Below are 14303 nucleotides of genomic sequence, written 5' to 3'. Positions count from 1 at the left end.
TGATAACCTGGGTAAATCAAGATGCAGGGTTCTAAAGTGCAAACTAAATATTTATCTGTGCGTGTTGTATTTTGCGCGACCAGGAGTTGTATTTTGGGAGCACTGCGCGACCAGGAGTTGTATTTTGGGAGCACTGCGCGACCAGGAGTTGTATTTTGGGAGCACTGCGCGACCAGGAGTTGTATTTTGGGAGCACTGCGCGACCAGGAGTTGTATTTTGGGAGCACTGCGCGACCAGGAGTTGTATTTTGGGAGCACTGCGCGACCAGGAGTTGTATTTTGGGAGCACTGCGCGACCAGGAGTTGTATTTTGGGAGCACTGCGCGACCAGGAGTTGTATTTTGGGAGCACTGCGCGACTTACCAGATAATAATTGTTGTAATAATAAGGCTTCGCTGGACTGAAAAAGCGATAGCAGATTTGATAGCGTCATCGTTGCACGATTACTACAGGTCCAAAGGTCAAAAGATCTGACCCATATTACCGGCACAACATTTATCTTCCTGGATCGCGGGGATCACATTTTACATTCACAAACCATGTTGTGGGCAGTTCTAAAACTACTCGGGCGTCATTAACCATTTGTTTACACTTTGTTCAGTCAAGTTACCTCATTGGCTAGCCAACAACCTGGTAACTTTAACAGTATATCCAGACGTGGGGGCAGGAAGGGAAAAGAAAGGAAAAGGCATAGCTTCTTCAGGTGATCAATGATCATAGCAATGATTGAATGACAGATTTGTATGTCCTCATCACAAACCTGACATTCTTAAACAGTGTACAGTTGTCTATGTTATGCATCTCAGTAGGAAACAGTAGAAACCTAATATTTCACAACTCTTTTTCATTTCAATGACAGGTATTTGTATCAATATTTTAGTTATATTAAACTAATTAATTTACAGAGTTACATATTAGTTTCTAGGGAACATGTGCTTCAGAAGAACCTAGAAGCATATAGGCCGTATCTAGAATGCATATCATTCAAAATAAAAAATGAATGTTTTGAACATTCTGGTGCTCCTAAAATTTTCTAGTTGGGCGCACCAGTGCTACCAAGGAATGTTTCTAATGTAGAGCTCTGAGCCTAGACCAATTCCCAATACAGGTGAATGCATCTTCAATGGCAGTGTGTGCATGCACTGAGTGTGTTTCAACTGATGTCATGGGGCTACAGATGATTAAACATTTTCCCCTTCCATTTGGGGCTGATTTTATTGGACTGATCAACAACATTTGCATAGAAGCTAGCTAACCTGTGAAGTGAGAAGGGTCGTCACTAGTTACCACACCCACAAGGTTATAACCCCACCGATCTATCTACACACACAGAAGACACTATTATCCAAAGCAACTTAATCATGCGGGCATACATTTATGTATGGGTGGTCCCGAGAATTGAACCAACTACCCTGTTGTTACAATTGCCATGCTCTACCAACTGACCTGCAAATGACCTCTAGTCTGTCCTGAGGAACCCCTGAACTCACTGGGAGTCTGGACTGTATCATGTTGTTATCTCCTCTCTCATACTGACTCTAGTCTGTCCTGAGGAACAACTGGGAGTCTGGACTGTATCATGTGACAGAGCGCGCGAGAGAAAAGCGCGAGACAGAGCGCGCGAGAGAGGAGGCAGAGGGAGGCGAGAGGAGGCAGAGGGAGGCGAGAGGAGGCAGAGGGAGGCGAGAGGAGGCAGAGGGAGGCGAGAGGAGGCAGAGGGAGGCGAGAGGAGGCAGAGGGAGGCGAGAGGAGGCGAGAGGAGGCAGAGCGCGAGAGAGGAGGCAGAGCGCGAGAGAGGAGGCAGAGCGCGAGAGAGGAGGCAGAGCGCGAGAGAGGAGGCAGAGCGCGAGAGAGGAGGCAAAGGGAGGCGAGAGGCAGAGGTAGAGGAGGCAGAGGTAGAGGAGGCAGAGGTAGAGGAGGCAGAGGTAGAGGAGGCAGAGGTAGAGGAGGCAGAGGTAGAGGAGGCAAAGGGAGAGGAGGCAGAGGGAGGCGAGGCAGAGGGAGGCGAGACAGAGGGAGAGGGGGCAAAGGGAGAGGAGGCAGAGGGAGGCGAGACAGAGGGAGGGCAGAGGGAGAGGGGCAGAGGGAGAGGGGGCAGAGGGAGAGGGGGCAGAGGGAGAGGGGGCAGAGGGAGAGGGGGCAGAGGGAGAGGGGGCAGAGGGAGAGGGGGCAGAGGGAGAGGGGGCAGAGGGAGAGGGGGCAGAGGGAGAGGGGGCAGAGGGAGAGGGGGCAGAGGGAGAGGGGGCAGAGGGAGAGGGGGCAGAGGGAGAGGGGGCAGAGGGAGAGGGGGCAGAGGGAGAGGGGGCAGAGGGAGAGGGGGCAGAGGGAGAGGGGGCAGAGGGAGAGGGGGCAGAGGGAGAGGAGGCAGAGGGAGAGGAGGCAGAGGGAGGCGAGACAGAGGGAGGCGAGACAGAGGGAGGCGAGACAGAGGGAGGCGAGACAGAGGGAGGCGAGACAGAGGGAGGCGAGACAGAGGGAGGGCAGAGGGAGGGCAGAGGGAGAGGGGGCAGAGGGAGAGGGGGCAGAGGGAGAGGGGGCAGAGGGAGGCGAGAGAGAGAGGAGGCAGAGGGAGGCGAGAGAGAGAGAGGAGGCAGAGGGAGGCGAGAGAGAGAGGAAGCAGAGGGAGGCGAGAGAGAGAGGAGGCAGAGGGAGGCGAGAGAGAGAGGAGGCAGAGGGAGGCGAGAGAGAGGGAGGCAGAGGGAGGCGAGAGAGAGAGGAAGCAGAGGGAGGCGAGAGAGAGAGGGGGCAGAGGGAGGCGAGAGAGAGAGGAGGCAGAGGGAGAGAGGAGGCAGAGGGAGAGAGGGGGCAGAGGGGAGAGAGGGGGCAGAGGGAGAGAGGGCAGAGGGAGCAGAGGGAGAGGGGCAGAGGGGAGAGGGGGCAGAGGGAGAGGGGGAGCGAGAGGGAGAGCGCGAGAGGGAGCGCGAGAGGGAGCGCGAGAGGGAGCGCGAGAGGGAGCGCGAGAGGGAGCGCGAGAGGGAGCGCGAGAGGGAGCGCGAGAGGGAGCGCGAGAGGGAGCGCGAGAGGGAGCGCGAGAGGGAGCGCGAGAGGGAGCGCGAGAGGGAGCGCGAGAGGGAGAGAGAGAGAGAGGGAGAGGGAGAGAGAGAGGACACAGAGGGAGAGAGAGAGGACACAGGGAGAGAGAGAGGACACAGAGAGAGAGAGAGGACACAGAGGGAGAGAGAGAGGACACAGAGGGAGAGAGAGAGGACACAGAGGGAGAGAGAGAGGACACAGAGGGAGAGAGAGAGGACACAGAGGGAGAGAGAGAGGACACAGAGGGAGAGAGAGAGGACACAGAGGGAGAGAGAGAGGACACAGAGGGAGAGAGAGAGGACACAGAGGGAGAGAGAGAGGACACAGAGGGAGAGAGAGAGGACACAGAGGGAGAGAGAGAGGACACAGAGGGAGAGAGAGAGGACACAGAGGGAGAGAGAGGGGACAGAGGGAGAGAGAGAGGGGACAGAGGGAGAGAGAGAGGGGACAGAGGGAGAGAGAGGGGGGACAGAGGGAGAGAGAGGGGGGACAGAGGGAGAGAGAGGGGGGACAGAGGGAGAGAGAGGGGGGACAGAGGTAGAGAGAGGGGAGAGAGGTAGAGAGAGGGGACAGAGAGTTTGTCTTACCTCGTATCCGAGCCGTGCCGCTCTCTGTAACAACGTCTCTCCAGCGTTCTTGTTGACGATTAGTCTCCGTGCCTCTGGGGGGATGGGCCGCACCACAGGAGGCTCAGCAGGGGGTGCCCTCCTCACCCCTGCTTTCTCCGGTGGGACAGTCCCACTGCCTTTCACCTGGGGGGGTAGGGAGAGGGGCCCCATTGCAGGGGAACAGGGCTTGACCGGAGAGCTGAGGTAATGTAGGGGAGAAGAAGGCCTTTTCCTTCGAGCACACTGCTCACTGACCTGACAGGGGGAGGAGGGGTTAGAGAGAACTCACACATACCAATTAAGAAATAGCTACTCACATACAAACAACTGCTCACTCACAGACAAAGCTGTACCCTCCCATAACGTGTGTGTCTGCCCCCAGTGGAATTGGAGACGGAGCAGCTGTCACTATCCAGGCGAGGTGAGAGCAGAAAACAACCTCTTTTTCCTTTGCAAATCAGACGCCACATGTGTGTGTGTGTGTGTGTGTGTGTGTGTGCGTGTGTTCACCGCCAAGTCTACTGCTGAAATGCTCCAGGGTATTCTCGTTATGTAAAGAACGCTTGTACACAGTGTTGGCATTGTTTTACACACACACAGAGTTTTGCAGGGCAGGAAAGGGTCAGAGAAGCAGCAGCCCTCTTAAACATTGTAAAGTTATTTCATCTCTCGCTCGGTCTTATTCCCTCTCCTCCGTCTCCCCCCTCTCTCCTCCGTCTCCCCCCTCTCTCCCCCTCCCCCTCTCTCCCTCTTCTCTCTCACTTCCTCCTCTTGCCACCGCAATCCACTTTGTCACCCTTCCAGCCTGTTAAATCTGGAATCTGTGAAAGCTGACACTGCCACTCTCACCTTGTCCACCAGAGCTGCTCCCAGATCAGTGCTGCCGTGCTGGTTGCTGGCGCCATTCAGCAGCTCTCTCCTCCGCTCCATCTCTCTCTCCCTCTGGCTGGTGTGTTTGGTCTTGCACGGCCGCTTGCCTTTGGGTTTGTCCATGTCACCATGACGACGTGGCTTGAGAGAGGCGGTGTCTCCGGTGGGGGGCTCGGGGGCAGAGGGGAGGGGGAACTGACCCACAGTCTTCACCGCCACCCCTCCTCTCCTGGGCTCCTTGGATCCCCGGTCACAGCCTGGTCCCATCAAGGGCCCCTGGGGGGCCGATCTGTCCCTCTGCTGGGTCAAAGGGAGTAATCCAACTGAGGAGACAGAGACCCTGACGGTTAGAGGTGAGGAGACAGAGACCCTGCCGGTTAGGCGTGAGGAGACAGAGACCCTGCCGGTTAGGGGTGAGGAGACAGAGACCCTGCCGGTTAGGCGTGAGGAGACAGAGACCCTGCCGGTTAGGCGTGAGGAGACAGAGACCCTGCCAGTTAGGGGTGAGGAGACAGAGACCCTGCCAGTTAGGGGTGAGGAGACAGAGACCCTGCCGGTTAGGGGTGAGGAGGTAAAGATCTACTAGCTCTCTTTGTGTGCTGATTTATTAATGAGGATGAACATCTGTCTGGGAGACACACACATTTTGCAACAGACTAGATGTTTTCGACAGCGTAATGAATACACCCCAGGTAATTCCCTTTCTTACTCTTCGTCTCTAATCCCTCTCTCTATGGTGTGAGCACATGGAAAAATCACTGCAACCTTCATTGTGCCTACCGCGTTTAGCATCTCCGTTAGCCAGCATCTCTCTGGCCCAGCTCTTCGTGATCTCTGGTTTCTGTGGCAGAGGTTTCACTTCTGGGTCGACCTTGAACTTCCTGTCCCGCGGGGGCGGGGCTTGGGCTGGGGGGAGTGTCCGGGACAGGGAGGAAGGGCTGTGATGTGATGACCATGCCCTCTCCTCTTTGACCTCAAGTGTCTCAGGGGAGGAGGCAGAGGGCTTGCGGAGGCAGAGCCCCTTCAGCTCAATACACACCTTAAGCTTCCTGACCTCTTCATCATCATCATCATCATTACTAGTAGGAGCTGTAGGCAGCACACAGACATCTGAAGACCCAGGAAGTGGAGGTTAGTGAAGACCGAAAAAAGGACACATACAGACACAGAAATGCAACAAACACGCACATACAGACACACATACAGACACAGAAATGCAACACACACATACAGACACAGAAATGCAACAAACACACACAAACACACACAGTGCCCACTTTTTGTCAAGCTGATAAGCTTAAAGCCTCATGTTAAGCATAGTATTATGATGCTGTGTGTATATAAAGTGAGAAAGAGCAAGAAGTTGGAAAAGATGTCAAATAAGTGTTTTCCCCAAATGCACAGGGAGGACAATCCCTCTCGCCTGCCAACATTGGGAGATCGAGTGCAATGCCACATGCCAAAAGAAAAGGGGAACGGGAACAGAAAGCCAAACAGCCCGAGGGAAGAGAGGAGATGAAAAGAACAGCTCTGAAGAGGGAGGGTAAGCACAGCAGAGGAACAGCATTGCTGAAGAATCTCCCTCTCTCCCCCTCACACAGTGAGAGAGGAAACAGAGAAGAGAGATGAGACATCTATGGTAATGAGGGGAAGAGGGGCAATAGGATGGACAGAGAGAGAGGGGGGGGCGACAGGACGGGCAGAGAGAGAGGGGGGGGCGACAGGACGGACAGAGAGAGAGAGAGAGAGTGGCGATAGGATGGACAGAGAGAGAGTGGCGATAGGATGGACAGAGGGAGAGAGAGAGTGGCGATAGGATGGACAGAGAGAGAGGGGGGGGGGGGGGGCGACAGGACGGACAGAGAGAGAGAGAGAGAGTGGCGATAGGATGGACAGAGAGAGAGAGAGAGAGTGGCGATAGGATGGACAGAGAGAGAGAGTGGCGATAGGATGGACAGAGAGAGAGAGTGGCGATAGGATGGACAGAGAGAGAGAGAGTGGCGATAGGATGGACAGAGAGAGAGGGGGGGGGGGGGCGACAGGACGGACAGAGAGAGAGAGAGAGAGAGTGGCGATAGGATGGACAGAGAGAGAGTGGCGATAGGATGGACAGAGAGAGAGAGAGAGTGGCGATAGGATGGACAGAGAGAGAGAGTGGCGATAGGATGGACAGAGAGAGAGAGAGTGGCGATAGGATGGACAGAGAGAGAGAGAGTGGCGATAGGATGGACAGAGAGAGAGAGTGGCGATAGGATGGACAGAGAGAGAGAGTGGCGATAGGATGGACAGAGAGAGAGAGTGGCGATAGGATGGACAGAGAGAGAGAGTGGCGATAGGATGGACAGAGAGAGAGAGTGGCGATAGGATGGACAGAGAGAGAGAGTGGCGATAGGATGGACAGAGAGAGAGAGTGGCGATAGGATGGACAGAGAGAGAGAGTGGCGATAGGATGGACAGAGAGAGAGAGTGGCGATAGGATGGACAGAGAGAGAGGGGGGGGCGATAGGATGGACAGAGAGAGAGGGGGGGGGCGATAGGATGGACAGAGAGAGAGGGGGGGGCGATAGGATGGACAGAGAGAGAGGGGGGCGATAGGATGGACAGAGAGAGGGGGGGGCGATAGGATGGACAGAGAGAGGGGGGGGCGATAGGATGGACAGAGAGAGAGAGGGATGGGAGTGAGACAGCTGTGGGAGAAAGGGTGAGATGGACAGAAGTCTAACATGATTTTATAACAGGTAGATAAAAGAAAATGACATCTCCCACACTCACCTGAAATAATCCTTGCCTCCTCCTCATCTTTCTCCTGTAGGATGTGTGTGCATTTGCTAGTGGGTACCGTATTCTGCCCTCCCTTCTCCTTGGGGTGCCCGTCTGCCATTGCCAGGATGGGAGGTGACCGTCGCCCACCCTCTCCCACTCTGGCACCATCTCTAGCCCCCTCCCAGGCCTCCTGCGCTTGGGAAAGGCTCTCCCTTTGGCCCCCACACCTCTGGAGGACTGGGACTCTGTTGTTCCCATAGACCTTTCTTCCACCTAGACCAGGGAGGAAGACAGAGAGAGGAGAGGAAGAAAGGGGAGGAGAAAGAAGCAATGGAGAGAGAGGGGGGTGATGGGAGAGAGAAGGGCTGTTAGACATCCAAAGACATGCTGTAAAACTTTGATGGGGTAGAGTTTTGAATCAGATGTCAGTGGGTGGGGTAGAGAGTTTTGAATCAGATGTCAGTGGGTGGGGTCGAGAGTTTTGAATCAGATGTCAGTGGGTGGGGTCGAGAGTTTTGAATCAGATGTCAGTGGGTGGGGTCGAGAGTTTTGAATCAGATGTCAGTGGATGGGGTAGAGAGTTCATACTGACTCTCCTATGAGAAACATGGGGAGAAACATAGGTTGTTCTCAACTAGCCTACCTGGTTAAATAAGGTTGTTCTCAACTAGCCTACCTGGTTAAATAAAGGTGTTCTCAACTAGCCTACCTGGTTAAATAAAGGTGTTCTCAACTAGCCTACCTGGTTAAATAAAGGTGTTCTCAACTAGCCTACCTGGTTAAATAATAAAAAACAGGTAGAGAGCGAGCACAAGAGAAAGTGAAGAAAAAGGTTGTTTTAGGACGAACCCCCCCCCCCCCCCCCCATTCCTCCCCCTGACATGACCCTGCCGCACAGAGCATGACTCTTTCATTCTCAGCCTCCTCCTCTCTCACTCACTCTCATAATTAGTCTCCCACGTCAGTCCAGGCCTCGCTCCACTACACAGCTGGGCTCTCCGCCAGCACAAGTAGCCCCCCTCTCTCTGGGGGCACTCACTCACTCTTTCCCTCTCTCTCCCCCAATCCTTTTCTGACACTATTCCTCTCTCTCATCCACTTACTAACTTTACTCCATCTCTGTAATGCTCTCTCCCTCCCCTCCCCTCCTCCCCTCCCCCACCCACTGGATCTCTGCCTCCCCTCCCTCTATCCTCTTTCTACACAGATAAGCAGAAAACGCTCATTGAAAATAAGATTCTCCCCACGTCTCGCTCTCCGCACTGTGTGTATGTATTATGACCAAACCCTGCCTATCTGTGTGTGTGTGTGTGTGTGTGTGTGTATATTGGGTTACTCACCCTCCCTCTCTCCCTGCCTGGCGGTGTGTTGGCAGTGTTCCCACTCTCTCGCTCTCCGCTGGCCGTCTGCCAACTCCCGTCCTGCTGCCGACTCAGACACACACACACCCCCGCACTCCTTCTCCTTCAGCTCCAGCTCCGAGAACCGCATCATCGCCCGCTAAACACACACATAGACAGACAGGACACCCACAGAGACACATACACAGAGAAAGCAGCCATGAAACCCACTAACCTTCTAGCCCTCGCCGCACACACACACACACACACACACACACACACGCACCTCTCTCTAAACCTCAATCTGGGCTGAACGGTTAAAGAAGCAGACATCGCATCAGGAAATCACAGTGTCATTAAAAGGAGGCCAAAACAGGACAAAGAGACAGAGATAAACGAACAAGCATGGCACATCCAGACACGGTTAGGTTAGACTAGTGCAGTCAGCCACAGTGAGTCCTAGTTCCTGCCATCTCCCTTCCTGAAACATGAACACAGCTAGGAAACACATACAGATAGCCCTGGGGCTCACATAGATAGAAAGAGGGGGAGGGGGGGGGGGGGAGAAGCGATACAGAGCAAGTGAAAAAAGACAGATAGAAAGTGTGTAGAGGGCAGAGAAAAGGAGAGGTAGCAGAAAGAGAGGGCAGAGGGAAGGAGAGGTAGCAGAAAGAGAGGGCAGAGAAAAGGAGAGGTAGCAGAAAGAGAGGGCAGAGGGAAGGAGAGGTAGCAGAAAGAGAGGGCAGAGAAAAGGAGAGGTAGCAGAAAGAGAGGGCAGAGAAAAGGAGAGGTAGCAGAAAGAGAGGGCAGAGAAATGGAGAGGTAGCAGAAAGAGAGGGCAGAGGGAAGGAGAGGTAGCAGAAAGAGAGGGCAGAGGGAAGGAGAGGTAGCAGAAAGAGAGGGCAGAGGGAAGGAGAGGTAGCAGAAAGAGAGGGCAGAGGGAAGGAGAGGTAGCAGAAAGAGAGGGCAGAGGGAAGGAGAGAAAGCCTGTCTGAGGGGTAGAGGAAGGAGAGGTAGCAGAAAGAGAGGGCAGAGAAAAGGAGAGGTAGCAGAAAGAGAGGGCAGAGAAAAGGAGAGGTAGCAGAAAGAGAGGGCAGAGAAAAGGAGAGGTAGCAGAAAGAGAGGGCAGAGAAAAGGAGAGGTAGCAGAAAGAGGGCAGAGAAAAGGAGAGGTAGCAGAAAGAGAGGGCAGAGGGAAGGAGAGGTAGCAGAAAGAGAGGGCAGAGAAAAGGAGAGGTAGCAGAAAGAGAGGGCAGAGGGAAGGAGAGGTAGCAGAAAGAGAGGGCAGAGAAAAGGAGAGGTAGCAGAAAGAGAGGGCAGAGAAAGGAGAGGTAGCAGAAAGAGAGGGCAGAGAAATGGAGAGGTAGCAGAAAGAGAGGGCAGAGGGAAGGAGAGGTAGCAGAAAGAGAGGGCAGAGGGAAGGAGAGGTAGCAGAAAGAGAGGGCAGAGGGAAGGAGAGGTAGCAGAAAGAGAGGGCAGAGGGAAGGAGAGGTAGCAGAAAGAGAGGGCAGAGGGAAGGAGAGAAAGCCTGTCTGAGGGGTAGAGGAAGGAGAGGTAGCAGAAAGAGAGGGCAGAGAAAAGGAGAGGTAGCAGAAAGAGAGGGCAGAGAAAAGGAGAGGTAGCAGAAAGAGAGGGCAGAGAAAAGGAGAGGTAGCAGAAAGAGAGGGCAGAGAAAAGGAGAGGTAGCAGAAAGAGGGCAGAGAAAAGGAGAGGTAGCAGAAAGAGGGCAGAGGGAAGGAGAAGTAGCAGAAAGAGAGGGCAGAGAAAAGGAGAGGTAGCAGAAAGAGGGCAGAGAAATGGAGAGGTAGCAGAAAGAGAGGGCAGAGGGAAGGAGAGAAAGCCTGTCTGAGAGGTAGAGGAAGGAGAGGTAGCAGAAAGAGAGGGCAGAGAAAAGGAGAGGTAGCCGAAAGAGAGGGCAGAGGGAAGGAGAGGTAGCCGAAAGAGAGGGCAGAGAAAAGGAGAGGTAGCAGAAAGAGAGGGCAGAGAAATGGAGAGGTAGCAGAAAGAGAGGGCAGAGGGAAGGAGAGGTAGCAGAAAGAGAGGGCAGAGGGAAGGAGAGGTAGCAGAAAAAGAGGGCAGAGGGAAGGAGAGGTAGCAGAAAGAGAGGGCAGAGGGAAGGAGAGGTAGCAGAAAGAGAGGGCAGAGGGAAGGAGAGGTAGCAGAAAGAGAGGGCAGAGAAAAGGAGAGGTAGCAGAAAGAGAGGGCAGAGAAATGGAGAGGTAGCAGAAAGAGAGGGCAGAGAAAAGGAGAGGTAGCAGAAAGAGAGGGCAGAGAAAGGAGAGGTAGCAGAAAGAGAGGGCAGAGAAAAGGAGAGGTAGCAGAAAGAGGGCAGAGAAAAGGAGAGGTAGCAGAAAGAGGGCAGAGGGAAGGAGAAGTAGCAGAAAGAGAGGGCAGAGAAAAGGAGAGGTAGCAGAAAGAGGGCAGAGAAATGGAGAGGTAGCAGAAAGAGAGGGCAGAGGGAAGGAGAGAAAGCCTGTCTGAGAGGTAGAGGAAGGAGAGGTAGCAGAAAGAGAGGGCAGAGGGAAGGAGAGGGCAGAGAAATGGAGAGGTAGCAGAAAGAGAGGGCAGAGGGAAGGAGAGGGCAGAGAAAAGGAGAGGTAGCAGAAAGAGGGCAGAGAAAAGGAGAGGTAGCAGAAAGAGAGGGCAGAGAAAGGGAGAGGTAGCAGAAAGAGAGGGCAGAGAAAAGGAGAGATAGCAGAAAGAGAGGGCAGAGAAAAGGAGAGGTAGCAGAAAGAGAGGGCAGAGAAAAGGAGAGGTAGCAGAAAGAGAGGGCAGAGAAAAGGAGAGGTAGCAGAAAGAGAGGGCAGAGAAAAGGAGAGGTAGCAGAAAGAGAGGGCAGAGAAAAGGAGAGGTAGCAGAAAGAGAGGGCAGAGGGAAGGAGAGGTAGCAGAAAGAGAGGGCAGAGAAAGGAGAGGTAGCAGAAAGAGAGGGCAGAGGGAAGGAGAGGTAGCAGAAAGAGAGGGCAGAGGGAAGGAGAGTAGCAGAAAGAGAGGGCAGAGGGAAGGAGAGGTAGCAGAAAGAGAGGGCAGAGGGAAGGAGAGGTAGCAGAAAGAGGGCAGAGAAAGGAGAGGTAGCAGAAAGAGGGCAGAGAAAGGAGAGGTAGCAGAAAGAGGGCAGAGAAAAGGAGAGGTAGCAGAAAGAGAGGGCAGAGAAATGGAGAGGTAGCAGAAAGAGAGGGCAGAGGGAAGGAGAGGTAGCAGAAAGAGAGGGCAGAGGGAAGGAGAGGTAGCAGAAAGAGAGGGCAGAGGGAAGGAGAGGTAGCAGAAAGAGAGGGCAGAGGGAAGGAGAGAAAGCCTGTCTGAGGGGTAGAGGAAGGAGAGGTAGCAGAAAGAGAGGGCAGAGAAAAGGAGAGGTAGCAGAAAGAGAGTGCAGAGAAAAGGAGAGGTAGCAGAAAGAGAGGGCAGAGAAAAGGAGAGGTAGCAGAAAGAGAGGGCAGAGAAAAGGAGAGGTAGCAGAAAGAGAGGGCAGAGGGAAGGAGAGGCAGCAGAAAGAGAGGGCAGAGGGAAGGAGAGGCAGCAGAAAGAGAGGGCAGAGGGAAGGAGAGGTAGCAGAAAGAGAGGGCAGAGGGAAGGAGAGGTAGCAGAAAGAGAGGGCAGAGGGAAGGAGAGGTAGCAGAAAGAGAGGGCAGAGAAAGGAGAGGTAGCAGAAAGAGAGGGCAGAGGGAAGGAGAGGTAGCAGAAAGAGAGGGCAGAGGGAAGGAGAGGTAGCAGAAAGAGAGGGCAGAGAAAGGAGAGGTAGCAGAAAGAGGGCAGAGGGAAGGAGAAGTAGCAGAAAGAGAGGGCAGAGAAAAGGAGAGAGCAGAAAGAGAGGGCAGAGAAAAGGAGAGGTAGCAGAAAGAGGGCAGAGAAATGGAGAGGTAGCAGAAAGAGGGCAGAGAAATGGAGAGGTAGCAGAAAGAGAGGGCAGAGGGAAGGAGAGAAAGCCTGTCTGAGAGGTAGAGGAAGGAGAGGTAGCAGAAAGAGAGGGCAGAGGGAAGGAGAGGGCAGAGAAATGGAGAGGTAGCAGAAAGAGAGGGCAGAGGGAAGGAGAGGGCAGAGAAAAGGAGAGGTAGCAGAAAGAGGGCAGAGGGAAGGAGAGGTAGCAGAAAGAGAGGGCAGAGAAAAGGAGAGGTAGCAGAAAGAGAGGGCAGAGAAAAGGAGAGGTAGCAGAAAGAGAGGGCAGAGAAAAGGAGAGGTAGCAGAAAGAGAGGGCAGAGAAAAGGAGAGGTAGCAGAAAGAGAGGGCAGAGAAAAGGAGAGGTAGCAGAAAGAGAGGGCAGAGAAAAGGAGAGGTAGCAGAAAGAGAGGGCAGAGGGAAGGAGAGGTAGCAGAAAGAGAGGGCAGAGGGAAGGAGAGGTAGCAGAAAGAGAGGGCAGAGGGAAGGAGAGGTAGCAGAAAGAGGGCAGAGAAAAGGAGAGGTAGCAGAAAGAGAGGGCAGAGGGAAGGAGAGGTAGCAGAAAGAGAGGGCAGAGGGAAGGAGAGGTAGCAGAAAGAGAGGGCAGAGGGAAGGAGAGGTAGCAGAAAGAGAGGGCAGAGAAAAGGAGAGGTAGCAGAAAGAGAGGGCAGAGGGAAGGAGAGGTAGCAGAAAGAGAGGGCAGAGGGAAGGAGAGAAAGCCTGTCTGAGGGGTAGAGTGAGATAGAGAAATGTAAAGAACTGACCTCCCAGATAGCTGCAGGTCGACTTATATTATCCCCCTCTCGTGATATGACTTCCATCTATGCAATTAGAACGGGGGAGGGGGCTCAATATATCTGTCCATTGCATATTCTGTCCTTTTCATACTCTGTCCATCATTTTCATAATTTCATATTCTGTCTATCATTTTAGTCAGTATATCTGTCTATCATTGCATGTAGGTATTGTATGTTAACACGTCTTTACTCTGTTCCTCAGTGTCTGTGGCCCTGCTGCTTTTTCTTCTTCCCCTTTAATCAAGGATTGACCAATCAGTATCATTAGTCAATCAATCAACCAACCTATTGCCTATCAGGAGAAAGGAACCCCAGCAGTAGTGCAGACCTGGGGGATTGCTTCTACACCTGCATTGCTTGCTGTTTGGGGTTTTAGGCTGGGTTTCTGTACAGCACTTTGAGATATCAGCTGATGTACGAAGGGCTATATAAATAAATTTGATTTGATTTGATTTGATTTGATTGGAGTCTCCCTGTTACTTACACACACAACCCTGCTTTCCTGAACTGGAAAAACATGTATTTTTCAAAGTGAAAGGTAACACCCCACCCAATGTACTTCCTTTTTAGGGGGAGGGGGATTGTGGGTATATGATTTATAATAATGGAGTTAGACAGAGGCCATTATTAAGATGATAATAAACATCCAGAAATCTAGCATTTGATAGCTTTATATCAGCAAGCATAACAATTTACGACAAACCAACATGGTTTAGAGGAGCCCTGGCAACATATGGACAGGTGGAACCAACCGGTTAACACACACACGTGCCTTTGTCCCATTCATTGATAAATCATAAGAGGTGTGTGTGTGTCTATGCCAGAAATCACACACACATGTTTTTTTCACTAATCTAACCAGAATGTTGGTCTATGACAACCAGAGAAGTAGATTCAGTGCATACAGTCTGATCACGCACCGCAGTTCAGTTGTGCAGGACTGAATCTGTGTTTGTCTACAGTGTGTGTGTGTGTGTGTGTGTGTGTGTCAGGGTTTCCTTTAGGAAAATGTGGCGCCGGA

General features: G+C 53.1%; 1 protein-coding gene across 4 annotated transcripts in view; it reads right to left on the bottom strand.

The window, feature by feature from the left end:
• The window catches only part of LOC109870157 (BCL-6 corepressor), a 69267-nt gene that overhangs the window by 19975 nt on the left and 34989 nt on the right, over positions 1-14303 (bottom strand). For 3 of the 4 annotated variants that reach the window (XM_031800013.1, XM_031800022.1, XM_031800028.1), the window contains 6 exons: positions 13250-13306; positions 8615-8774; positions 7284-7547; positions 5292-5621; positions 4491-4834; positions 3621-3896 (listed from right to left, as the gene is read on the bottom strand). In XM_031800013.1, the coding sequence (XP_031655873.1) occupies positions 3621-3896; positions 4491-4834; positions 5292-5621; positions 7284-7547; positions 8615-8774; positions 13250-13306 (1431 nt within the window). The remainder of the gene's footprint in view (positions 1-3620; positions 3897-4490; positions 4835-5291; positions 5622-7283; positions 7548-8614; positions 8775-13249; positions 13307-14303) is intronic. The other variant, XM_031800033.1, reaches the window with a different exon arrangement.

This window comes from Oncorhynchus kisutch, linkage group LG2 (assembly GCF_002021735.2).
Source record: "Oncorhynchus kisutch isolate 150728-3 linkage group LG2, Okis_V2, whole genome shotgun sequence".
NCBI classification, from domain to species: Eukaryota; Metazoa; Chordata; class Actinopteri; order Salmoniformes; family Salmonidae; genus Oncorhynchus; species Oncorhynchus kisutch.
This window is presented reverse-complemented; position numbering and strand designations above follow the sequence as displayed.